Source organism: Anoplolepis gracilipes, chromosome 16, assembly GCF_047496725.1.
Source record: "Anoplolepis gracilipes chromosome 16, ASM4749672v1, whole genome shotgun sequence".
NCBI lineage: Eukaryota > Metazoa > Arthropoda > Insecta > Hymenoptera > Formicidae > Anoplolepis > Anoplolepis gracilipes.
The window spans coordinates 2,628,018-2,653,599 of record NC_132985.1 but is presented as its reverse complement, the minus strand read 5'-3'; the positions used below and the strand labels follow the sequence as shown (position 1 = coordinate 2,653,599).

At 32.4% G+C, this 25,582-nt stretch overlaps 3 protein-coding genes, 2 long non-coding RNA genes and 1 pseudogene across 11 annotated transcripts; 3 read left to right on the top strand and 3 right to left on the bottom strand.

The window, feature by feature from the left end:
- The first annotated feature begins 267 nt into the window (after positions 1–267).
- On the top strand, positions 268–4,254 carry LOC140674586 (SCY1-like protein 2). Its single transcript, XM_072908230.1, has 7 exons — positions 268–934; positions 1,038–1,276; positions 1,523–1,861; positions 1,982–2,284; positions 2,490–2,874; positions 3,020–3,395; positions 3,486–4,254. Exons 1-7 carry the CDS (start codon positions 511–513, stop codon positions 3,997–3,999), a joined length of 2,580 nt encoding a protein of 859 aa, XP_072764331.1. The 5' UTR covers positions 268–510; the 3' UTR covers positions 4,000–4,254.
- A 1,494-nt stretch (positions 4,255–5,748) lies between these two features.
- Positions 5,749–7,056, bottom strand: LOC140674729 (uncharacterized; annotated as a pseudogene).
- On the top strand, positions 6,795–18,680 carry Gogo (thrombospondin-1 like protein golden goal). Of its 3 annotated transcripts, none has more exons than XM_072908062.1 (15): positions 6,795–8,009; positions 10,711–10,854; positions 11,161–11,407; positions 11,789–11,993; positions 12,242–12,463; positions 12,620–12,769; positions 12,952–13,300; positions 13,744–13,874; positions 13,944–14,189; positions 14,276–14,531; positions 14,728–14,937; positions 15,118–15,286; positions 15,565–15,738; positions 16,057–16,195; positions 16,506–18,680. In XM_072908062.1, the coding sequence occupies exons 2-15, from the start codon at positions 10,794–10,796 to the stop codon at positions 17,850–17,852; spliced, it is 3,906 nt and encodes a 1,301-aa protein (XP_072764163.1). In that variant the 5' UTR covers positions 6,795–8,009; positions 10,711–10,793; the 3' UTR covers positions 17,853–18,680. The 3 variants fall into 3 exon arrangements, with proteins under 3 accessions (XP_072764163.1, XP_072764164.1, XP_072764160.1); XM_072908063.1 differs by having other exon boundaries at positions 13,744–14,189; positions 16,506–16,704; positions 16,798–18,680; XM_072908059.1 differs by having other exon boundaries at positions 13,744–14,189.
- On the bottom strand, positions 11,904–24,274 carry LOC140674493 (uncharacterized). 4 transcript variants are annotated; one of them, XR_012048232.1, is made up of 6 exons: positions 24,148–24,274; positions 23,938–24,049; positions 22,081–22,240; positions 19,372–19,507; positions 16,048–16,232; positions 14,428–14,509 (listed from the first exon to the last, which is right to left on the bottom strand). It is a non-coding gene; the product is annotated as an uncharacterized lncRNA (long non-coding RNA). The 4 variants fall into 4 exon arrangements; XR_012048234.1 differs by lacking the exon at positions 14,428–14,509 and adding an exon at positions 15,503–15,626; XR_012048231.1 differs by lacking the exons at positions 14,428–14,509; positions 16,048–16,232; positions 19,372–19,507 and adding exons at positions 11,904–12,007; positions 12,140–12,432.
- On the bottom strand, positions 12,665–13,712 carry LOC140674494 (uncharacterized). Of its 2 annotated transcripts, none has more exons than XR_012048236.1 (3): positions 13,622–13,712; positions 12,917–13,470; positions 12,665–12,787 (listed from the first exon to the last, which is right to left on the bottom strand). It is a non-coding gene; the product is annotated as an uncharacterized lncRNA (long non-coding RNA). The 2 variants fall into 2 exon arrangements; XR_012048235.1 differs by having other exon boundaries at positions 12,698–12,787; positions 12,937–13,470.
- LOC140674492 (neuronal acetylcholine receptor subunit alpha-3-like) lies at positions 19,172–22,681 on the top strand. Its single transcript, XM_072908064.1, has 8 exons — positions 19,172–19,428; positions 19,680–19,873; positions 20,171–20,215; positions 20,303–20,412; positions 20,571–20,784; positions 21,262–21,439; positions 21,507–21,659; positions 22,087–22,681. Exons 1-8 carry the CDS (start codon positions 19,380–19,382, stop codon positions 22,431–22,433), a joined length of 1,290 nt encoding a protein of 429 aa, XP_072764165.1. The 5' UTR covers positions 19,172–19,379; the 3' UTR covers positions 22,434–22,681.
- Positions 24,275–25,582: the final 1,308 nt, after the last annotated feature.

Sequence of the window (25,582 nt, the reverse complement as noted above, 5' to 3'; positions counted from 1 at the left end):
TTTAGATCCGTCACCCTATATATATATAAAAATAATTCATAAAATTATTTAAAAATAAATTGAATACGATTATTTGGACATATCCATAAGATTGAGAGAAACTAACAATAAGACAGAAAATCACTCTACCATGATTGGTTATTTACCAAGTCCGCGCATGCGCAGTCCATTTTTAGGTACGTTGACATTAAAGGTGTCGACAGAGAGTTGCGTTACTATCTATAATCTATTCTGTGACAGCGCAAAGAGACAATCTTCTGGAATCTTGTATGTATGAATTTCATGCTCCGATGGTGCGATGATTCATGGTGGTGTACTGATATATGGCAGCAGTGACTTGCGGAGTTTTAAAAAAAATTAATTAAAACGATATTTATCTTTGAAAAAATACGAATTCCTTGAAAGTACACAGATACAATTAATTCGTTTTATCTGAAAATTCTTCTATTGACGTATCTTTGGGTGCACGTTTTTTCATGGAGACATCGTTACCAAGTAATAAGTGACAGGATGGATGTTCTTAATAAACTTCGAAATACAGTCAGCAATACTATCAGCAATACTGTCCAAAATACGGCGTATGGTTTGTCGCAGCTATCTAGCGTTTTACCTGGCAATCCTGTCACCAGGGAGTTTGAAGCAACCGCTCATGTTGCGAGTGCTGGACCAGGATTATTGTGGAAGGTTTACAGCGGCTATAAAAAGTCCACCAAGCAGGAAGCCGCAATTTTTGTCTTTGAGAAACGTATGCTGGAGAGATGGTCCGCCAAAGCGGATCGTGAACTTGTATTAGAAACCCTGAAACGAGGTGTGATGCAGTTAACGAAACTGAGACATCCGCAAGTTTTGACTGTGCAACATCCACTGGAAGAATCGAGGGACAGTCTTGCGTTTGCGACTGAACCAGTATTTGCTAGTCTGGCTAATGTACTAGGTAGACAAATCTTTCTTTATGCCTTTTAAATTTTATATTATTATAGAAATTAATATTGTTTCACTTTTTAATATGCATAATATTCATGTGAAATATATTTTAGGTAATTACGAGAACATACCTCAACCAACTCCACCAAATTTGAGAGATTATAAACTACATGATATAGAAATACGCTATGGCTTGTTGCAACTGGGAGAAGGTCTGGCATTTCTACATGGTGATGTAAAATTGTTGCATAGGAATCTGTGTCCAGAATCAATTGTTATTAACATCCATGGAGCTTGGAAGATATTTGGCTTCGATTTTTGTGCCTTAAATCAAAATTCAGATAACAAACAGGTAGAAAAATTATTAATATACTTTATTATAAACCTTATTTATATTAATGCATTTTAATATAACTAGAAGCTAATTATACTCATTAAGAAATATATATATATATATATATATATATATATATATAGATGATTATTCAATTTTTATATTCTATAAGCTAAAACAAAATTGCACAGCATGCAATTATTATTATTTTAATTTAATCATTTTATTTTATGTCTATATGAGTTGTACTTTTTTTTATTGCAGCCATCATGGTTGTATCTAGAATACGATTCGACACTTCCAGCAGTTGTGCAACCTCAGTTAAATTACCAGGCGCCCGAGTGCATATTAGCGAGTAGTAATGGACCAGCAAGCGATATTTTTGCCTTAGGCATGCTGATATATACAATACATTCCTCGCAGCATCAACCACTTTACGAATCTCACAGTGATTTAGGAAAGTGTCGACGTTTCCTAGAAAATTTTAAAGGATCGAATATCTCAGCAAAGCTGCTTCCAATTCCCGAGACTCTGAGAGATACTGTTAAACTCATGTTAAGTCATAATCCAGAATTGAGATTAGATGCTCATCAATTCATTAAGGTAACATCTTAAAATAATATAGTTGAGAAATTTTTTTAATAATTAGATAATTAAGTAAACTAAATTGAGATACTTAAAATATGATTGATGATATCTATTGTGTTGTTTCCATTATTGCAGATCGAATATTTTACGGACATTGGTGTTAAGACATTAAATTATTTGGACAAATTATTCCAATGGGATAATCTTCAAAAATCACAATTTTACAAAGGTCTTCCACAGCTGTTGAAACAATTACCACATAGGGTTGCGCTTCATAGAGTATTACCTGCACTTTATAAAGAATTGGTTAATCCACCTATGATACCGTTTGTATTGCCAAGTATATTGCAAGTTATGGAAGTTACTGAGATAGAGGAGTTTCAAGAACATATTCTTCCTAATTTGAAACCTGTTCTTGCTTTGGAAGATCCGCCACAAGTGAGTACATATTTTTACGTTTGTGTGAAGAAATCAATGAAATAATAAAATATATAATAGATACAAAATAAAAATGAAAAAAAAAATAACGATATATAATAAATATATATAAAGTATTATATATTATAAATTTTATAAATATTATAAATATTATAAATTTTATACAATGACAAATAAAATGTGTATATAAATATATCTTTTACAGATCAGTTTAGTCCTCATGCAGCAAATAAATTTATTATTGAAACTATGCCCTGCGAGTGTCATTAAGACCGACATAGTGCCTATGCTACTACGTGCATTGGAATCGGAATGGGAACAGCTCCAAGAGCTTTGTTTGTCGGCATTGCCGAACATAATAACAATGATCGAGGGACCAGTTATTAAAAACGCTATACTGCCGCGAATGAAAAAGATTTGTTTGTCGCCAGGGAAGAAGCCTACAAGTCTCGGAGTACGCGTTAACTGTTTACTGTGTCTTGCGAAAATGTTGCCAAACTTCGATCGATGGTTGGTGTTTGATCAAATATTACCGTTTTTACAAGAAGTTCCTCATTCTGGCGAACCAGCCATTTTAATGGCTATTATAGGTAATATTTATGTATTTTATGCATATATAAAAATATTAATTCTTTTTTCTTTTTTAAAAAATTTTAAATGATATCTCTTTGCATACATTTAGTCCAATTTTATTCTGGAAATTTATCTAAAAAAATCTTTTTCTAATGTCACCAGGTATTTACAGAATGTTACTCACTCATAGTAAATTAGGTATGGGCAAAGAAATACTGGCGACAAAAGTATTACCGTTCCTGTTACCTCTTTGCATAGAGCAAAATCTTAGCATGTCACAGTATGAAACCCTTTCTACGTTGGTCGTCGATATGATAAATCGAGTAACTAGTGAACATCGAGAAGCGTTACGACAATTGGACGCAGTACGTCGCGAGACACAACAATTCGATCAGGCGCTTTCTCAAGTAACGTCGCCCACTTTTATGCAAAACAATAGTCTGAGCGACATTAATTTGAAGCCCGAAATTCCATCTTCGAACGCTAATCCCAAACCTGTAAATATTGAAAACGGATTAACTATGGAGGATAAGCTCAGGTTTGTCTTAGCAAAATTTAAGACGTTCTATATATTTCACACATTTATCTATTAATTGTAGTATTATTTATTTTGATAATTTCTTTTTAGATTGATTCAGCAACAGGAGGCACATCAAAGATTGCAATCTCAATCTATATTGACTCCTAAGACTGTGTCACAACCTGCAAAACCACAACCAAAGGATTTGACCGCGACTTTGCTGAAAAACAATTTAGATGAATTAAATTTATCCATGTCAAGATCGACTATGGCGCAGCCAGATTATTCTAAAAATACTACGTACAAGTATAATGAGATTAGTTCAACGCAATCGCAATTTTTAACGTCTCCAACGCAAACAATAACGCCGAATAATATTCTAACAAATAAACCGATGAATTGGAATGGTATGAACGCACCTATAAATTGGAATTTGCAACAATCTACGATGTGGAACACTATCACTCCCCAAAATAATATGAACTTTACAACACAGCCAGAAATTAGGCCAAACTTAAATTTTCCCGGAACGTTACAGCCATTCATATCGTCAACTAATACGCAAACCAATACGAACGTATCTAATTCATCTACACAAGATATCATGGATTTGCTCAGTTAATAGGAAATATAAATTAATTTGGTATCTATGATGAAATTAAAAAGATAGTAGCAATATTAAAAAACGATACGATAATACATTGCGATTGTAATACATTATATTCTTTTTATTTAGTGGAATTCTCGCAGCTTTATTGAAAGATAAACATAATATAAAAGATACCGTTATTTAATATAAGGAATTGTAAAGAAATAGACTGCGGTTTTTTTTTTTATGTCAACATGAGCAATCAAAGATTATAATTTTATAAATATCAGTGATAAATGTCATTTTTGTTGTATATCTTAAATGTAAAGAATGTTTTATGTAAAGTAATTCAATTGTGAATCTTAAAAAATTTTAAAAAGATGGATTAAAAAAAATGAAAAAACTTAGAAAAATTAATGAAAAATAAAAAAAACATTTATTTAGCATGAAATTAATATATTTGTATAATCTTCTCGAAATTAAAATATGTCTTTTAATATTTTTTTGGATTTAACTACACAGTTTTGTATAAAATTCATCTGTTTTCATATATTTATGTTTCTCACATTCCAATACTATCATACTGATAACAAGGAAAAATTTTAGATATGAAATTCTCTTGACTTTCCCTTTGATCTCGTCAATTTTATTGTATATTTTGCGTTTTAATATTTATGAACAATTGAAATAATTGTATGTATTTATAAAGATACCTTCGTATATAATCGCGAATTACTAGAAATATATCTTTTAAAGAATATTAATCCATATTCTACTGAAACTAGTTATAAATTATGCGATATAGTAGTAACTTCGAATGTGATAATAAAATGGAAGTCATGCAAATTTTTATACAGAAATATATATAATATTTTCATCGTGATTTAATTTGCCATACTCTTTCTCACGCTTTGATGTACATAACTTGATCGCGATATAAGAAAAACTTTAATGCAAGAAATTTTTAATGTAGGCATTGCTCACATTAAATGTAATTCATAATCGTGGATCATTGATTCCATTTCACATCTTGCAGTTTGTAATAACGCACTGTTTGTGTTTACATATATTATAATCTATAGATTTTATTAACATGATTATTATCTACTAGCATCTGGATATACATATATGTATAAAAACTGCAAAGATACAGAAAAATTATTTTATAATATATTTCTTTATATTATTATGAAGTTAATTTTATTATCAAGTTATCACAAATGTTATTTGTGACAATCAAAACAGTTTATTAATTTTATACATACAAGATTTTGCAGATTATATCTCTGACAATTTAAGTTTTAATATTAAATTTCCTTGATCGTATATATATATATATATATATATATATATATATATATATATAATATATGTGTAATTGTTATATGTAATATCTTAAAGCAAATGTAATGTTACAATTCGATAAAATTGTAAAAAAGAAAGTATAAATTGTATGCATTTGTAATATTGCATTATCTAATATGTTTATAGTTCTTATCTGTTTATTCTTGTTTATTTCACTGTTGTGTATAATTGTTAACATTGCTGTTTGAATTTAATAAAACTGCTTCAAATGTTACACATGTTTTTATGTGATCATACTTTTTATCTGCTATTAATAATCATATAAAAAATGTATTTCCGTTTTGCATAAATTTACAATCCTTATTCAATAGTTTACTAATTCTTTTTCATACGTGCATAATTTGTGCCATATTTAATTGATAATTTTTTATTTAGATATATTTTTATATAAACTTTGAGTTTTTTCTTTCATCAACTAATATTTTCTTTTCATCACGCAACTTGTTCGGACAACCTAAAACAAGGGTTTGCATTGACAAGGGACATTCACCCTATTGTTGTAGTTATATCGTACGTCATAAAGAACCATAAATTCCTTTGTTCTCGGAACACCGCGCAATTAGGTTTCGCAGACGCCGATAACAGTCTGCGTGTGCAACGGCGGGGAAATGCTGGAAGTATCGATTATTCAAGCTGTACACACTATCGTGTCGTCGTGGCATAAGAAGAAGTGGCGAGACAAAAAGAATGCCACCCTTCGTTATCTGTCAAACAGATAGACAATAAATAGGAAAAATTTGACATGGAAGAAAAAAAAAGAAGCTTCAAATGAGTACTCTGCTCGTTAATTGGCTGGGTATGCCTCCCTCTGTAGCAACCCTCTATTCTCTTTCGTCTTGCACCACGAAGGGTTGCGCGGAAGTAAGTGCTTGCACCCCGGGAAGTTAAGTACTTAAACCCTCGTTCGTTTGAGAACACATTATTCGTGATAATTATCGCGTCTCGTTATTTGACAATTTAGTGAGGAATAAAAAAACACAGCATTTTGAACACGAAATCTTTCCTTGCGTGTTGTGTAATTTCCTCTTCCAATTTGCGCTATGTTTTTATCTACAAAAAAATGATAAAAGTAAGTTAATATTTTTACAATATATAAGTTTGTAGAAATGTAATAGTTCTTTGCAGTTTGTGCGATATTTATTGATTACACATATTTATTAATTATAATATATAAATGAATGAAATTGAGATATATACATATTGATCTATATTATATAATTTAATAATTTAATATTGCCAACAGAGAGTAATTTCAGTAAAAATAATATAAAATATCACGTAATATATACATATTTATATATTACATTAATAATTTAGATTTAAAGGACACTTTATAATATTATTAATAAAAAATAAAAGAACTATAAACAATCATATGTATCCAGCATATAAATAATTTCCTTTCTTCTACTCTCAAACGTAAATATTAAGTCGTTCTCGTCCGACGTTACCGACATCATCCCTTCGCTTTCTACGGAGCGCCAATATTGTTCAAAGTCACCCCTGACTCTGGCGCCTTGGCAATCACCTCTTTATCGTTCCTTATAGAGGCAAGACCGAATCGTCATCCCCGGCGGAATCAGTCTTGCCTTTCCGGTTCCGAAAACACGCAACGGCGCGGCGTGGCGCGTCGTGTATAGATGAGGCATTCATTCATAGAAGCCAACCTTCTGTCATAATGCTCACCCTCTAGGCGCACCCCGAACGACAAACGGGGAGGTGCGGGCGGCAGTGGGGGTGGCAATTCGACCCCGTCTCTGCGATAAAGAAAGAGAGGGGTGGCGACCCCGGCTTTAGTCGCGATGTGCGCGTCGCCCCGGCGCAGTTGTTCCCCGTTTCGCGTTTCCGCGGGATCCCTCGGTCAGCGAGCGAGAATCTCTCTTTCTCTCAATAGATTTTCTTAAGTTTTCGAAATAATCTAACACGATGAGAGAGTGATGGTAATATTTAAATAATTTGATTTGTGAAAAATAAGTTATACACTCGGAACTCTTAGATCTCGATTTCGAGTAGTATAATTTCCACGGTGTCATCAGCGTTATAGTGTTGACAGCGATTCTCTCAAGGGAACGATCGAAGAATATGGCGAAGATTATTTATTTCTCTTTGTGTTGAGTTCAAACATCGCAGCTATGGATGCTTTATTCCTCAAGAAAGATTCAGAGTCCAAATCTGCAACAAAATAATTATTTAACAAATTGAAACTCATTATATATTCTTTATTTATCAAAAGAAAGAAGTACAAGCAGTATCAGTTTCTTAGCCTCTCGTAAACACTGTTGGCGTTCTCCCTCTTGGCGGGAGGATAATTTCGTGTCCGTGGAGGGTTGACCCTCGGAACGCGCGAGGGATACGCGCGAGGGATGCGCGCGAGGGTGTTTGTACGGCGTGGATAGGCGAACCGGTAATTTCGCGTGTGTCGGCCGGGCTTTCGATATCGATTCCAGAAGGTCGCCGCCGCCGAAGTAGTCGCGCACCCTCGGTCCGTCCTTCGGTCGACGGCAAGACAGCAAGACGTATTTGTCGACGCATCGTTGCGCGCGATCGATGAGAGGCAAGATCGATCGATCAGGTTGGAGCCGGCGATCGAGCTCATCTACTGTGCTTTGACCCCATGCGACCAAACTGCGTTGGAGAAGATGAGAAATGCATCCGGATAAGCCTGCTACCTGAGCAAAGTATGTTGACACATTCAAAAAACATAAATATGCACTAAAAAAAATATTTTAAAATGTTTTATTTAAAAATAAAGTAATTGTTTATCGATTATTATGCTGAAAATAGAATTTAGAAGTACCTTTCACTTTAGACTTTTTTATATTGTTATTAAGAAACGTATTAAAATGTTTGATAATGATTGGAGATTAATCGAAGTATCATAAGATTTATTAAAAAATAAATAATTGAAACACAGATGATGAATGAGATTTCTTAAGTAAAAAATATTTTTAAAAAAGTACAGACTTAGGATTAATTAATTGCATAGAATTAATTTTAAGTTAATATATCATTCAAATCTTCTTTTTGTATTAAAAAATATATAATTTTTAATTAAAGTTTAACAATCAAGAAAGAGAGATTTTAGTTAAACACAGAGTAATATAAATATATTAATGTAAACAACACTGTCAATTATTTCCTAAATACATTTTCTTGTTGAGTTTAAAATTTGAAAAAGAATATTTTTACTCAATATTTGATATAAATAATAAAAATAATTTATACATAAATATTGATAAAAAATGAATACAGTTTATTTTCGCTACAAATTATAGATATATTTTATGCATGTTTTGCGACTGTCACTTTTAAACTCGATGTTACCCCCATGGCGCCTTCTCGATAGAGGGGCGATATTTATCTTAATATATCAATGTTAATCACACTACTACGCATGTCTGCAACAGTAAGTGCATGTCTGTCTGCGTGCAGTCGGTATTCCTTTTTCCACGCGGCATCGAACTCATTATTCCAATTGTATAATCGAGCCAAATATCTCTTCCTACACCATTCCGACACGTGGATTGATCTATATTAATATCATTTATCATCTTAATATTAGTTATTGCAAATTCTTAACATAAACATTAAATAAAAAAACTATTTATTTTATATAATAATTTTCCTTTCATTAATTAATTAAATAATAAAATAGATAATAATACAATGTAATTTTATTTTTTCTTGACAAAAAAAGAAAATCGAATTATAATAGAAATAATATATAAAGTAATAAAATATAATGTTTCGTAGTTTTTAATTCAATGTAATTTCCTTATTTTAATGAATGCTATTATTTTAATTTTGCAAATAATGCAAAATAAATAAATCTTTACAATATATTATCTTGGAAAAAATTTATAATATGGATCTTTTTAGTAATATATAATATGTAAACATTTCTCTCTAGTTCTTCAATCATCATATTTTAAGTAGCAAGAGATTCATGCACAGATCATGGTTTCTCATAAATTAACAGAGAAACGCAGATAGCGAGAAATCCCGGTTTTAACAAGCACACATTTATGGAAGGGTCCGCCATCCATCCATTTTTACGTTACGGTGAAAAGAATCCTTAGGGGGTTCGAGACATCCCGCAGAGACCAGTCAGGTCTTTCACAGATATAGGCAAATATTTTTTGGACATAGACATCGAAAAATAAATTAGACAAACATCGCACATATATGGAGTTTAAAATATAGTTTAAAATAAATGAAAAGTTTTAAGTAATTATCATTTGCTGAGAGGAAAGAACGTTCTTAAAATAAATTTATAAAAGATAAACATAGATTTCTATAAATAATGTCGATATAAAATATTCTGATCTGTATTTTCTCATAGTTAGCAAATTTTACATGAAATACAAAAGTGCAAAATTCTATGTTAAATATATTATTCATCAAATTTCTAAATGTTATTTATATTATTCATTAACTTTGAAAACATTGCAAACATTGAAAAATCGTGTCCTTTAATGCAGCGACATGTATGCGTACGTGCGTTTTCTGAAACAGTGCACAGTATAGGGACGTGGCCGATCGATACGAACGCGAAAGGACGATGCCCGATTTCGATTTCCCTCCGAGAAGCGACTGCGGGGTCGCCCTAAGGGTGCAACACGTGCAATTATACAGGGCTGCAGATTTTCAGAAGCGAAGCGCGGGGGTGAAAAAACGCACGCACGTAGATTGCCTGGTGACTTTGATCGTTGGCCCAAAGGGAAATTGTCCTGCTACCAGCACTAGCTTATTTGCATCTAAGAGAGACACTGCGTTTGTATCAAAGAGTAACGATATACAAATCTTGCATTAATATATATTGTTTGCAAACATAAGATGTTTACATTAACGCGATTAGAATTAATAGAATTTTTATAAAATTATATATTTCTAACTTTTTAATTTAATTATTTATTAAATTTTTATCTCTAGTATTTAAGAAAATTTGAAAATCTTTTTTACCTTTAATTTATTTACTTAAAAATATATAACAAATACGCGGGAGGAAGAGATACTAAAGCGTTTTGAAAATAAAATTGAAAATTATACAAAATGTTTTTTTAATGTTGTTAAAGAAATGTTAAAGTCTGGCCAGAATGTAATATTTTTTTAAGAACACGTAATGCTTCAATCGCATGTGTGCTCGATAGTTATCGTCGGAGTTAAAAATATTTCAGGTTTTATAGGAACATCCATTATTCTGGTTGACGTAATCTGGTTACGTTGGCTTGTTTTCTTAACATAATCTAGTATATGTTCTACTTTATTTCAAATCATTTTATATAAGAATTATATACGTTAACTTATTTAATTGAGCTATAATAATTATCTGTATACTTTGAATATTTGTTAACAATTTTTTTTCATTACTGTTAACAGAATAGGGACGCAGAATTATTATCTTGTCCGGGGCACCGAAATATCTCGGTTAAGCCCTGGCAGTCATCAATGAAGAGCCGGACATGAATTGGACATCCGAATGGACATCACTGGGATTATTAATCATCCTTCTCCTGAAATGCGGTAATAAATAATCTAAATTAATTTAGATTTTGATATTTGCGGATGTATAAGAAATGCAATATCAGAAAAAAATCGTAAAAATGTTTGACATAAGGATTGTAAAAATAATAATGTATGAAATATTAAATTTGCAAAATATTAAATATTAAAAGATCAATATTTGTAAATGGTTATTAAGTTGAATCCATTTTCAATAACGCACTGCGCCTACATTTTTTTAAATTAAATTAACTAATTATTGACTAACAAGATTGTTACTAATGAAGAAAACATTCGCGTCTCTAGACTCATGTTTACCGGTTTCAGGTATCACAAGATCGATAGTAGACGCGAGGGAGCCGATATTGTTAAAAGTTATCCCTCCTCCGTCTCACACAGCCTTGTCCGGTGATGTAACAGTTTTCATCTTAGATTCAACGGAAACAGACTCGTCCACGATATCTACCAATACCGTGGTCACCAACAGCACAAATGGCATGAAGAAAGATGAGAAAGATAAAATCGATCCGGAGAAGAACGAAGTTAATGGAAGTCACGAACCGCTTGTGCTTAGGTATATAAAAGAAAGTCATAAAACAATTTAACGAACACGCACGACGTCCTGAAATATTCTGTAATTTACATACACTTAAATAAGTGCGACAACGCGTATTAAAATAGGAAAAGCACGATGATAAAATAAACTTTTCACAGCTGCAATTATACGTTTGCAGAGAGTCTCGTGTGGGATAATTTTTACAGATATTTCCTAACATTTTCTCCAAGGCATAAAATAACAAAATAATGATTACAGTTTTTGTCTACATAAAAAAAAAAAAAAAAAAAAAAAAAAAAAAAAATCTTAAACACAAATATTAAAAGAATTAATTAATTACCATAACATTAAAGATTACATTTACACATGCTATACGTTTTGTTCGCGTATTGTTTCCAGAGTACTATATGTCGATGGCCTTACATCGGAATTGATTGGTGATTTTCCTCTCGATACTTTACCGCATAAGGGTGAAAATATTTCTGTGATAATACCTTGTGGTGTCTTCTCACGCGGCGGAATTTATACATTACGACTTCAGTACAAGTTCTCAACCGTGGCTGCCAGACACAACACTGCCATTGCTGGGCTGCCCGAAATTGAGGTGAGGAACATTAGCTAAATATCAAAGAGCTTATTACAATTTGTTAAAATAATTAAAAATAATATCTAAACACATACATATTAAAGTACGTATATATAATCGCTTGTGTATGTGGATGATGACAATTAATATATAATTGAACTTACTACTTCTGCTCTTAATACATTTTCTTCTCGAAGACAATTGTTAATAGACGTTATATGTACGTCATGATGTCCGGAGACTTATCTAATTGAATTGAAATTTAGATGAGCAGTGCCTTAGATGTAAAGTGGCCAATCCCTTCTCTGCTCCTGGAATCCCAACACTTCGGTACATATCCTAGTCAACCAGTAATAGCGACCATAAAGTACAATGGAATTTCATGTGTGCCTGCCAATGGCATTCCCGTAGCGGCTTATAGTTTGCAGCTCATATATTGCGGTACCACCGCCGCCGCCTGCGATCCACAAAATAACAGTCGCATGCAAGTAAGTACTATATGTAAAAGTAATAAACCCTATATGTAAATCATATATGCGAAAAGACTCTTGCGTTTGTCAAATAATAAAATTTCTCGTAATTTACTCTCTCTCTCTCTCTCTCTCTCTCTCTCTCTCTCTCATGTTTTTTATTAATTTTTCTAGGTACTCTATTACGAGGAGATAAACGGCTTTATCTCGCCAAAGGTCATCGAACTAAAATGCGATTTTTTCGGACTGGCTGGAAATTACGCCCTTAGATTAAAGGCCTCGGACGTTAATCCTTCCGCGCCGACAACCAGCGCGTATATCAAGGTAATTGCGCTCTTCACTCTAAGTAATTAAAATAGAATTATCATCGGACGGCGCTAATTAAAAAATATAATTATTACAAGATAGTGAACTATTAATGTATCCTATGCGTGCTTGTTGCACTGTAAATAAATTAATTAGAAGAAACACCTATGAAATCGCATGCTCGCCTCTTTTGCGCGCAGGTGGAATGGTCCGACGAGTTCAGCTTCAACGTTCACGCAAGATCGATCTATCCCTGCGAAGGAACGGCGGGCATATCGGTCCTCTTCCAGTATCCAGCGTGTCGTCTTCAGGGCGATCGTGTACGTGTCTACGGCCGCCTCCGGGCGGACGTGAGCTCCCTGGCGCCGCCGTCCGCGTTGCATTACATCGCGGAATTGAAGGCGGCGCCGGGTAAGCACTCGTTGAACTTCGATTGCGATATCTTCACCGAGAAGTTCATTGAGTACTGTTTCGTTTACGTGAGCCAGGCGATCACCGGCGCGATGGCGGAAGTAAAGCTCGCGTGCATACCCACCTTCCCGCTTCTAGGTAAGCGACATGCAAATGCGCCCGTTTAAAAGCCTCTATTCTTGACAGATTTATCGCTTAGTTGCGAGACATGTAAATTTGATTCTCTTAACGAGCTTTGCAATCGTTCGTCGTTTGATCTAGGTCAGGAAAGGCGATAGGATAAATAGGCGATTTCCGATGGAATAAATCTGAAACACAAGTCAATTTCATTAGTATATTGTATTATTATGTTTAATTAATTTTCCTATAGTTATAAATATTAAACATCAAATAATTTCTGATTCATGAATAACTGAATGGATCAAATTAAATAATCTAAAATAATTAAATTTCTCTTACAAACATGTTTCACTCTCTCACATCAGATCTTTTAAGCAAATTTTGTGTCGAGAAGCCACGATCTCTGAGACACTCCCTATATGTATCTTCTTCTTTTTTTCTCATATTAATTATTAACGCAGAAAATGACGCGGCCGGTTGGGGTCCTTGGAGCGCGTGGAGTCCTTGTAGTAGCTCCTGCGTGGGCGGAACACGCAATCGATATCGATTCTGCGATACACCACCCCCGAAATACGGAGCAAAATTTTGTCAGGTAGATTTTACGATGAAATTGACGAACGGCAATCACAAGCAAGCTAATAACACACTTGTTCTGAAACAGGGAAAAGCAGTCGAGACGGAATCGTGTGGGGGCACCGGTAGAATCGATTTTCAGGAGGTGTGGAACACCGAGGGATGGGAGTGTCGACACGGAACGACATTAGCGGCTACGAGACCGGAAGTTACGGCGCAAATCGGTCTTCAGTGTCGATGCGGTTGTATTATAAATTTCCATGATCAAATTTTGAGCAAGATCCTAGCGGCGAATACACAAGCCTGTCCCGGTCGATCCTTCTGGCTGTTGCAGGTACATTTTTTTCTCTACATTCGGAACGGAATCATTTTTTTTTTCTTTTAAATGAGATATTTATCGATCAATTTCAATTTACGTAGGCAAAGTCGAATTACGTGATTCGACTGCAATTGGATCAAACGCAGTTTCCCTGTCCAGGGCAATATTTCCGTGCCCGCGACGGTGATTCGAGGAGCGCGGAACTTTTGACAGATATCGCGTTTGACAAGAGCGCGCCTGCAACAGGGACGATATTTTCTTCGGGTCAAAACTTGCTGTTGGAATTTTTCAGCGACGAGTCAACCGCTTCAGGGGATTCCTGCGTAGGTGGTTTTCTAGGACATGCAAGCATGTTTCGTAAGTTTTATGAATTAATATAAATTATATTAAACAAAGCAAAATTTTAATAGTATTTTTTTTCAACAATAAATTTTATGACATTAAATAAATTTATAGAATAATATTAATTACATTAACATCATTATATTCTTTAATTTGTAACATTATTGTAAAATTGTGATTGTAATTATTTGATATACTAATTTATTTTCAGAAAAACTATATGAAAACAAGACATTGCTCTCGGAAACAAGTTCCACCCCCAGTGTTGAGCGATGGCTCTTCTGGGGACCTGCGCATTTGGCGACAGCATCTCTTTTGATACTCATATTCTTTATATCTATTTTTCTAGCATTGCAATTTGCACTGAAATATAGAAAATATCATATCGCGGAAGATTTGGATACTCTGAGCGAGCATTCCGGTGAATATCTTTTATAATAATAAAATAAATAGTTGACACGATCCAAATTACTGAATATTAAAAATTTAAAGATTGAAGACAAACACAATACGTATGAAAATTAAATTGAATTAATTACAATTGCAATAAATATATTATAAGCATAAATATTTAGAATTATTAAAAATATGCAAATTACAGAATGTAGCGATACGATGGGACGAGCAAAATCAATGTCTTCTACGACATTAATATCGGAAGTTGCATCTCTAGTGGGATTGCCAAGAAAATGTACACCAAGACTTTCAAAACGTAAGCTGGCTCCTTGTGCGATAGAGGATGGCTACGATAGTTCAGAAACTTTGGCAGAGTAAGTAATAATTTTGTGTAATTAATATATTGCAATTAATGCATTAACATTTTTAATATTTTGAGAGACATGCTTTTTAATATTTTTGATATTTATAATTTATAATTTTATTTAAAAATTACTTTTAAACAAATTTGTTTAAATAAATTTATTTAATATTTTGACATTGCATAAATATTACAAGACATTTTGCTTCATTTATCCTGAGAAATAATTGGCTAGTTGAATATTTTATCACGACTTGTATCATTGCGTTCGTATGTACGTTTTTTGTGTAGATACGAGGATGAAACCAGCTTGAGCTCTACTACTTTGAAATTTAAAGATAACGAAGAAAGTTCTATGGAAAGAAGCATAATACCGAATAAACTGCATGTTAATGAAACATTGCATACAGTATCAGCCATTATGGCAGTTGGTCAGCCGGAAGTAAAATTTGCCCAACCAGTCAAGTAATTATAATTTAATGTATCACGTTTTATATATTCTACGTTATATCTATTCTATGCATATAATATATATATATATATATATATATGTACATATAAAGCACATAGTTAATATAAATTGTAAAGTATTTAATAAATTGACAAACTTTGAGCGACAATTTATGCAATAACAATTATTATGTAAAATAATATTAAAGAATAAATATAAATAAATTTTTTTAGAGATCAAGATTTCAAATAATATATTTCTTATATGTATTTTGGAATATCTCTGATAGTTGTATGGGTAATTAATAGTTGTATGTTACTTACACATTACAGATTACGCACTTTGGGATCTAACAGCCCGGCAGACAAGCCGATGTCGGACGATATGAGATGTCAAAGCACAACAACGATCACCGACAGTCCTCACATTGCAAGACTTCATCGTTATACGCCCAATACTTTGCAATCCAAGGTAAAGAAAATTTAATCCAATTATATGTGTATTTTATCTGAAACGATACAAAGCAGAAATTAACACATGATTAAAAATAAGATAAAAACCGATATATTTGTTATATAATTTTAATTAGCAATATTTTATTGTAATAATAAAATATTTGAAAGTAAATGTTGAACAAGAACGAGACAGTTATTTGGACAAGATGAAAAATTTAAGATAATTATGTAAATGTATAAACTGGATGATATAATTTCGAAGAAATTTAGAAAGAAATTAAAGAATTATGTGCCGTCTTCTGAAACGTCCATAAAATTGTCATCAGGATTCGTCGACGAGCAGTCCACTGTCGGGCGTTTCTACGTTACGCAGCGGTAAAGAGACAAAGGATCGTCGAAATCGTGAGCGACTGCTTCAAGGACCAGGCTCGGAGTTCAGCCTGACTAATCCGGAGACGGATATGGAACTGGACTATTATGATTACAACGTGGCGAACGCCGGCGCCGCGCCGGGCTCGTATTTAGGTATGGATCCAGCTTTTCTCCTATGGATACCCCCGTTGTCGATCTCTGAGGATTCTGAAGATCCGTCTGCGGATCTACCGGATTGTTTTCAAGGCACGACGGGGAGTCCGGCATTGTTTCGACTGCCGGAGGAGGCCACCGAGGGTGCGACTCTAACTCCGGCCGAGTATCGGCGAATGCGACAAAAGCTTGCGTCTAGTATCGAGGAGACCAGACTGAGCTTTGAGCAGAAGCGTCAAGACTCGACGTCCTCTTCCTCGTCATCGAAGAACGACTCGTCAAGCGGTAGCGCTCTGTCTGAGGATAGTATCAGCAGCGAAAGCAGAACCGCCAGGTTGAACGAACGTCTGCTACCGATCCATCGAATCCTGGAGGACTCCAGGACCCGAGTGAGCGAAGAATCCTTGTGCGGTCAGCTCGTGACCGACAGGACGCAATGCATCATTCCCAATCGCCTTCAAGCCACTAAATTCGATTTCTCCCAGGAGCAAGATGCTTCATCAAGAAATAGTCCGCAAGATAATTATGTAAATATCACCGACACCGTGGCAAAGTCGGAAGATAAAGCAGAGAAATCAAAGCAGACTTCGAAGAGGCATGCCGAAGATGCAGTACTTCAACACGCTACTTCGAAATCATATATAAATCAAAAGATGAAGGATGTTTCTCAAGAGGACAAAAGGAATCGTTATTTCAAGAACGAGAACACATCCAGTAAGTTGTCCAATAAATCGAGTTTGAAGACACAAGGATATGTAGATGAGAAGGATCTTCAGGATGTCAAAGACAGTTCCAGGTCAGATATCCTTCTGACAAATCTGAATGTAAGTGGCCAATGCAAATATCGAGATTTCATGCAATTTACGCAACCTCAAGAGACCAATAAATTGTCGGATTGCACCAACATTCCGATGATTGAGTTCTCGGGGCCACGATTAAATTCTCCGGCGGCAGCTCGAAGATTGACGACGGATAATCTCAACATCAGTTTGTCCAAGAAGGAGATTCAGAGTCCGGATTACGGGGTCGAGAGCGATATAAAGGTGGACTCGCGCGACTCCTTCTACGATCTGATCCGGGAGAACGAGGACGGCATTAAGTTCGCAGACGACGATGACGAGTATATCGATAACAGAGCGAACCTGTGAAATCTGTGTTGTAATTATTACGTATGGTTGCGCAATAAAAGTTACTGCTATTTTATGGCTGAGAATATTATATCGGCGTGACAACACGTTTCGGCAAATCTAACAAGATGTTTTGATACGTTAAATGTCATAGATTTATCTTTCGATTGTGTGTGAATATATATTTTTTTAATTTTTTATTATGTGTTATATCCTACCGTAATAATGTCTGCAAATGTTTCATGTACTTTCCATTTGTTAATTAATCACGGACGATAACAGATCATTATCCAACAATTTAAATCTTTAAAAATAAATGACAAGTAACGTGTCAATTCGTCTCTCATAATTATATATAATATCTTTTTTTAAACGCGGAAGGACGGAAAAGCAAATGTAATTGATTTAATCGCTATTTTTGTAAATGTGTAGATTACCTCTTTCGCACGAAATATGTAAATATGTGTGTTTTCCGTCCATCGCATTAAAGTGTAGTCATTACAATATTTATAACTCTGCCTCGATTACTCTTGCCTCTATTACTTTGCTATTCTAGATTATATATTTCTTATGAAGTTTCAAAGGAACTCTCTGTGTTCCCGATCGAAATATTGTACAAATTATTTAAAATATTGTCAGTTAAAAATTAGATCTTATCATATTTTTACAACTTTGCTACATTAAATCTTATCCGGAATAATATTTTGAGATATGCACAAAAATCGATGCACTAACAATAAGAATTAAACGCACCGAATATTCGTTAATTTCTTTCTGTGATATGTTAATGTTTTGTAAAATTACCGCGTGTACACGACATAGAAATAAACATTTCTTGTATGTAACATTTTCACAGTCTTTCGTTAAATTATATTGTTTTAATTATAATAATAATACGAGAAAAAAATATCTCGATATTAAAGGTAAGTAAAGCTGTTAATAAAGTATCATACATAAAGAGTACAATTTTTATATTCTTATTAGTTATTTAAGATTTTAATTTGCAACTTTAGCTTTTTTAGCTTGATATTTTATTATTTATTCAATAAATAAAAAGTCGACATTTTTGACGACATAATGTATTTAAAACATTATCGACTACCTTGCTTCGTTGTATTTATATTGCATGATTTCTAATTTTATTCCCTGCTTATAATTTAATTATCGGAAACATTAATTACTGTAAGTTTTCACATTTGTTTTGTAATTCCATATCACAATCATATATCATTTTAAAAACTTCAGAATATTACACAAGTATTTCGTTGCAAAACTGATCAATTTAAGATCTATAAAAAAATAATACAAGATTAGTAAAGCTTCTCTCGAAAAATGGTTGTATTTGATGAATTATTATTCCGTAATTACGAGTGTATTTTACTCTGTTGGGTATCGTAAAGTTTTCAAATCAATCGATATATATACGTATATCTCTGGGGGGCGTCTGATATATCAAAGCGTCGAATATCACAAATCGTCTGACAGTTATTCTGGTACAATAGTGACGAGAATTAGTTGAATCAGAACCATTGATACATACCGATCAAGATGAAGATTCCACAGATGTTTGGAGTTTTCGTTATTTTCTGGCAATTCAGTACGTGAAATGATTGTTTGTGTCTAAATAATTCCGCATTTTTTTAAGTTTAATAACGTCCTAGATATGTCATATAAATCTAAAAATAATATTAACTTTTTATAATTACATTATCTTACAAATTATATGTATGTACATATTCTAATAAAAAGCAATATTGAAAGATAATTAACATTAATATTAATTAATACATATTAAGTATTTTTAGATTTTAATTAAGATTCGATATAAAATTCTGAAATTTTTAATAGTCGCTTTTATTGCCGCCAAAAATTCGGATTTGAATAACGTGCTACGAAAATGCAAAAATTTGGAAAATACGACACCACAATTGCGTCTTAAAAGACAGCTTCTTTGCAATTATGATAGTTCGATTCATCCGAATTATTATAAAACCAATGTCACTGTCGTCACTATGTGGCTGATGCCAAAGTTTCTACAATTAGTAAGTGTACAAACATAAAAATATCTCGAATTTTATTATATAATTATTATATAATTCAATAATATTAAATGTGAAGCAAAAAATTATAACAAGTCAAGCATCATTTTTCAAACATAAAATTTATAAATTTTTTCATAAATTTAATTTTTTTATTTCTTAATACAATATGTGTTTTAATAAAATAAAGACTTACCACTATTGATTTTTATTCTTTTTTTCCACTTCATATAACTGTTAAATAATATACATATACGATACGTAGCAAGTATAAAAAGAATTAAATTATTTTGTTTATAGGAAAAAGACAATGCCATATTGTCTCTAAATAGTTGGGTAACATTTGTAAGTGTACGATTCTTATAATGTATCTTCTTATAGAAACATTATTACGTATTTCATCCTAGCTTTAATCAAGTATTTCATTAATAGACTTGGTCTGACCCTCAACTTACTTGGAAACCGAGTGATTATGACGGGATCAGTTTTATTCATGTAAAAAGTTGGGAGATCTGGACGCCTGATTTGTGTGTCTACAACTCGTAAGTTGATTTTTTTTTTAACTAAAAAAAGATCATCTCATTCTCTTCATTTTAAGATAAATTGCTTCTTGTACACTAGTCTTCTAAATTCTCACTTTTTCATATAATTATAAAATATAAATAATGAAATATAAATTACTATTTTTCAATTCTTTTAGCGGCGATATGTCGGATAATCAACTTGAATTACCTACGACGGAATGTTTACTCTTTAGCGAAGGGTCTATTCATTGCGTGCCGGCTGCGAAATTTGTTGCCAAATGCGAACCCGATTACACTTATTATCCTTATGAAAAATTTCAATGTCGCATTACGTTTGGTTCTTGGAGGCATACAGGCGAAGAAGTTGATTATCAGCTACATGGAGACGGAGTATGTGTTTGCAAAATCAAATTAATTGAAACCTTACTTACTTTTGCAGTTATTTAATCTCTATGAATAGTTATAGAATATTAATCATCAATATATATATTTTCCTTACGTCTAATATATTTTTCCTGCACATAAGTATTATTATTAAAAATTCAAATATTTTGCATTGTAAAAATAAATGAATCCATCTAAAATTAATTAGAGAGAGAGAGAGAGAGAGAGAGAGAGAGAGAGAGAGAGAGAGAGAGAGAGAGAGAGAGAGAGAGAAAGAGAGTAAAATATTTTTCTTACTACTAATTTAGTTAGCAATTTATGTAATGTATAATATTTTTCTTACTACTAATTCAGCAATTTATATAATGTATAAATGCTTACATATAAATAAGAATTATTATCTTATTTTGAGATATTAGACTCTAATGATATTTATTATATTGATAAACATTCTTATTGAAAAATTAAAATTTGTTTTGACAGATCATTATGGATGGCTACGAGAATAACACAATATGGGATTTCAAATTTATAAACACGGTGAAGGAATTAAAAACGCAAAAATGTTGTCCAAATGACATTTTTCCAACAATTAATTACAACTTTTTATTGACACGACATCACAGCACAAGACACATAACTAACGCTGTACCTGCCATTGGTGAGCAATAATTAGCGAAAGCAAAGAAAACCAAATAAATAAAGCTAAATACTAATGTTTTTTTTAGTTTTGATATTTCTTACTCTAACGATACTTTGCTTGGATGTAAAATCGGTGGAGCGAATTGGACTAGCAAGCGTAAATTTTATTTGTCACATGATTTGCTTGTATCATATACACTGGCAATTACATTACAACGGCATTAATACACCTAAGATATGTGAGTAATACTATTCATAAAAGATATAAATGTAAAAAATGTAAGAAAATAATAAGCAAAGAATATTATAAGTTTCGAACAAAAATTCTAATTTATATAATCTCAAGAAATAATTTGTTATAATTAACAGCTTTGAGTAAGTTACATTAACTATTTATTAATATTTAATTTTAATCAAATTAACTGTAAAATAAATTATTTTAGAGTATAAAGTATTAAGATATGTTAATAAAATAACAGTAATTAAAAAAATTTTTGATTTTATTACAAAATATAGAACATATATAAATTAAAATCAAAATATTTAAATGCTTATAATACTTCGCAAATTAAAAATTATCAATTAATGTGAAAATAAAAAAAATATAAAATGTATATAATAGTTAAGATTTTTAAAAATATAATACATTATTTTTATTACCTGCAGTAATATTTTATGGTGACTCTATCGCTTTGGCTGTCTTTACCATTATCCTAACGACTTTGTTACGTAAATTGGAAGCTATGAACACGGAGATGCCGAATTGGATTTCATCCACAATAATGTTTGTCTTGAGTAGCAGGACTAGTCGTTTCCTGATCTTGAAAGACAATGAAATCAAGATGACAGACGAAGATACAGTAACTGAAGGAAACTCGAATGTTTCAAAGTATAAAGTGGAAATGAAAGAACTATCTTGGAAACATTTCGCCACTATTATCGATTGGTTGTCTTTTATCTGTGTGATCCTTACTTACGTCATCTCGCTAATAATTTTTATACCCATTGATTGATTAATTTATATTTAAAAATATTAACATCAAAGAATATTCTCTACAATTTATTATTTTGTTTTAAAAAATCTATTCTGTAATTGTTTTTAAAACATATTAAAGTATTATTATTTTCTTAGCATAATTCTTGTTTATCATTTCAAGTTAATTGATTTAAATCAATTAATAATTGTAAATAATAATAATAACAATAACAGTCTTTTTTATAAAAATAAGATATGTCTTTTGTATTAATTCCTTTAAAATATGGCCGATATGATGTTTTTATATAGTGGTACATTGTTTTATTTTTTTAAAACAATAAAACTATAAATTTAGTAATGATTATTTTTATTAATGTGTAATTTATTAATGTGTCTATGTAATCTATTAATCTCTGTACATCGAAAATATATCAATAAATTCTATTTATTTATTTTTAAATTGTAGTAAAAAATAAAATATAACTAAAAAGTTCTTAGATTTGTTATCCAAATACTTTCTTTTCTACATAACATTTATTTATTAAGAAAAATTTATCATATTTCTGAGTAAAACATTATATATGATAAAAAAATGTTATTACAATTAATTAAAATAATTTAGATCTCATATTTTTATTATTTTGCTAATATTTATTATACAAAACAGAAGAGTGCTATTTTTATATATGTTGTAGGCAAATGGTTATTTTAGGAAAATAGCTTTTGACTAGGCAAATGCTATCTGGCTGGCCACATAGCTTTCGCTCGTTTATTTTTATGTTTCAATGCTATTTTCCTAAGCAAATGCTATTTAACTGATGCGCTGTTAGGCAAATGGCTCAACGAAGCGTGCATCGATGCATTCAGTATTTGTTTTGTAAGATTATGAATGAAAAATTATAAATCTAGTGTAAGAGTTCGGACATAGGTTGAATTAAGATTTTATATTGAAACTTCCACACAGTACTGTCAGTCTTGGTAGTTTAGATGTACTTTCTAGTATGTACATGCTAGAAAAGAACGTTTAGACGGGGGCTTCGCTCCGTCCCCATAAAAAAATATAACAAAACTTGAGAGCGTAGAAACTACCAAGGCTGACAGTACTGTGTGGAAGTTTCAATGTAAAATCTTAATTCAACCTATGTCTGAACTCTTACATTACATTTATAATTTTTCATTCATAATCTTACAAAACAAATACTGAATGCATCGATGCACGCTTCGTTGAGCCATTTGCCTAACAGCGCTTCAGTCAAATAGCATTTGCTTAGGAAAATAGCATTGAAACATAAAAATAAACGGGCGAAAGCCATATGGCCAGCCAGATAGCATTTGCCTAGTCGAAAGCTATTTTTTGCTAAAATAACCATTTATCTACAACATATATATAAAACTATTAATTTCGAGAATCGACTTTACGTGCTTTTTTTTTAAAAAATAAAATAGTATATCAATAGTATCATTTTAAAGTAAAAGAGTAAAAAATTTTACGTATTTTAGAATCATTTCATAATATATTTCAACGCGTCAAATTTTATTACCTGGTATAGTGCGTATTGTTTTCGCAAGAAAGGGAGCACACTTCTTCTCTTTGCCGTCGTTGCGTGAATAAAAGATGCAAGGGATAGTAGTGCCTAAACAGGCGTAACTGTTCTATAATGTTACATTATATAATATTTTAAGTATTTCGGAATTGCTTACTACATATTTTAACGCGTTAAAATTGATCGTGTAGTATAATGCGTACGTACACATATTATTGTAACGAGAAAGAAAGAATGTGTTATTGTGACGCGTTCGACTTTGAGGTGATCGCGCACGAGTCGACGACGCACACGGCGGAGTGGGGGTATGCGGCTACGTGCTATTACTACACCTGCCGAGATCACAATGAATACATTCCGATTTCGGCAGGCATAGTAATAGCGCGTACCCCCACTCTGGCGTTTGCGTCGTCGACTCGCGCCGAGTCACCTCAAAGTCGAACGCGTCACAATAACACATTCTTTCTTTCTCGTTACAATAATATGTGTACGTACGCATTATACTACATGATCAATTTTAACGCGTTAAAATATGTAATAAGCAATTCCGAAATACGTAAAATATTATATAATGTAACATTGTAGAACAGTTACGCCTGTTTAGGCACTACTATCCCTTGCATCTTTTATTCACGCAACGACGGCAAAGAGAAGAAGTGTGCTCCCTTTCTTGCGAAAACAATACGCACTATACCACGTAATAAAATTTGACGCGTTGAAATATATTATGAAATGATTCTAAAATACGTAAAATTTTTTACTCTTTTACTTTAAAATGATACTATTCATATACTATTTTATTTTTTTAAAGAAAAACACGTAAAGTCGATTCTTGAAATTAATAGTTTTATATATATGTTGTAGGTAAATGGTTATTTTAGGAAAATAGCTTTTGACTAGGCAAGTGCTATCTGGCTGGCCACATGGCTTTCGCCCGTTTATTTTTATGTTTCAATGCTATTTTCCTAAGCAAATGCTATTTGACTGAAGCGCTGTTAGGCAAATGGCTCAACGAAGCGTGCATCGATGCATTCAGTATTTGTTTTGTAAGATTATGAATGAAAAATTATAAATGTAATGTAAGAGTTCGGACATAGGTTGAATTAAGATTTTACATTGAAACTTCCACACAGTACTGTCAGCCTTGGTAGTTTCTACGCTCTCAAGTTTTGTTATATTTTTTTATGGGGACGGAGCGAAGCCCCCGTCTAAACGTTCTTTTCTAGCATGTACATACTAGAAAGTACATCTAAACTACCAAGACTGACAGTACTGTGTGGAAGTTTCAATGTAAAATCTTAATTCAACCTATGTCCGAACTCTTACACTACATTTATAATTTTTCATTCATAATCTTACAAAACAAATACTGAATGCATCGATGCACGCTTCGTTGAGCCATTTGCCTAACAGCGCATCAGTTAAATAGCATTTGCTTAGGAAAATAGCATTGAAACATAAAAATAAACGGGCGAAAGCCATGTGGCCAGCCAGATAGTATTTGCCTAGTCAAAGCTATTTTCCTAAAATAACCATTTGCCTGCAACATATATATGTACAAATTCAAAAACTTGTATTCATAATTAATAATACAGTTAATAATGCAGTATAACTGAAATTCTTACTTTTTAAACTAGTATTG

What these genes read in the sequence shown, in the direction of transcription:
- LOC140674586 (XM_072908230.1), top strand. Translation starts at nt 511, where the DNA reads ATGGATGTTCTTAATAAACTTCGAAATACAGTCAGCAATACTATCAGC. An exon ending in CTTTGGAAGATCCGCCACAA is followed by an intron (nt 2,285 to 2,489) that starts GTGAGTACATAT and finishes TATCTTTTACAG; the next exon opens with ATCAGTTTAGTCCTCATGCA. An exon ending in CATTTTAATGGCTATTATAG is followed by an intron (nt 2,875 to 3,019) that starts GTAATATTTATG and finishes TAATGTCACCAG; the next exon opens with GTATTTACAGAATGTTACTC.
- Gogo (XM_072908059.1), top strand. Translation starts at nt 10,794, where the DNA reads ATGAATTGGACATCCGAATGGACATCACTGGGATTATTAATCATCCTT. An exon ending in CAACCAGCGCGTATATCAAG is followed by an intron (nt 12,770 to 12,951) that starts GTAATTGCGCTC and finishes TTTTGCGCGCAG; the next exon opens with GTGGAATGGTCCGACGAGTT. An exon ending in ACCCACCTTCCCGCTTCTAG is followed by an intron (nt 13,301 to 13,743) that starts GTAAGCGACATG and finishes TTATTAACGCAG; the next exon opens with AAAATGACGCGGCCGGTTGG.
- LOC140674492 (XM_072908064.1), top strand. Translation starts at nt 19,380, where the DNA reads ATGAAGATTCCACAGATGTTTGGAGTTTTCGTTATTTTCTGGCAATTC. An exon ending in CGTTATTTTCTGGCAATTCA is followed by an intron (nt 19,429 to 19,679) that starts GTACGTGAAATG and finishes AATTTTTAATAG; the next exon opens with TCGCTTTTATTGCCGCCAAA. An exon ending in ATCAGCTACATGGAGACGGA is followed by an intron (nt 20,785 to 21,261) that starts GTATGTGTTTGC and finishes TTGTTTTGACAG; the next exon opens with ATCATTATGGATGGCTACGA.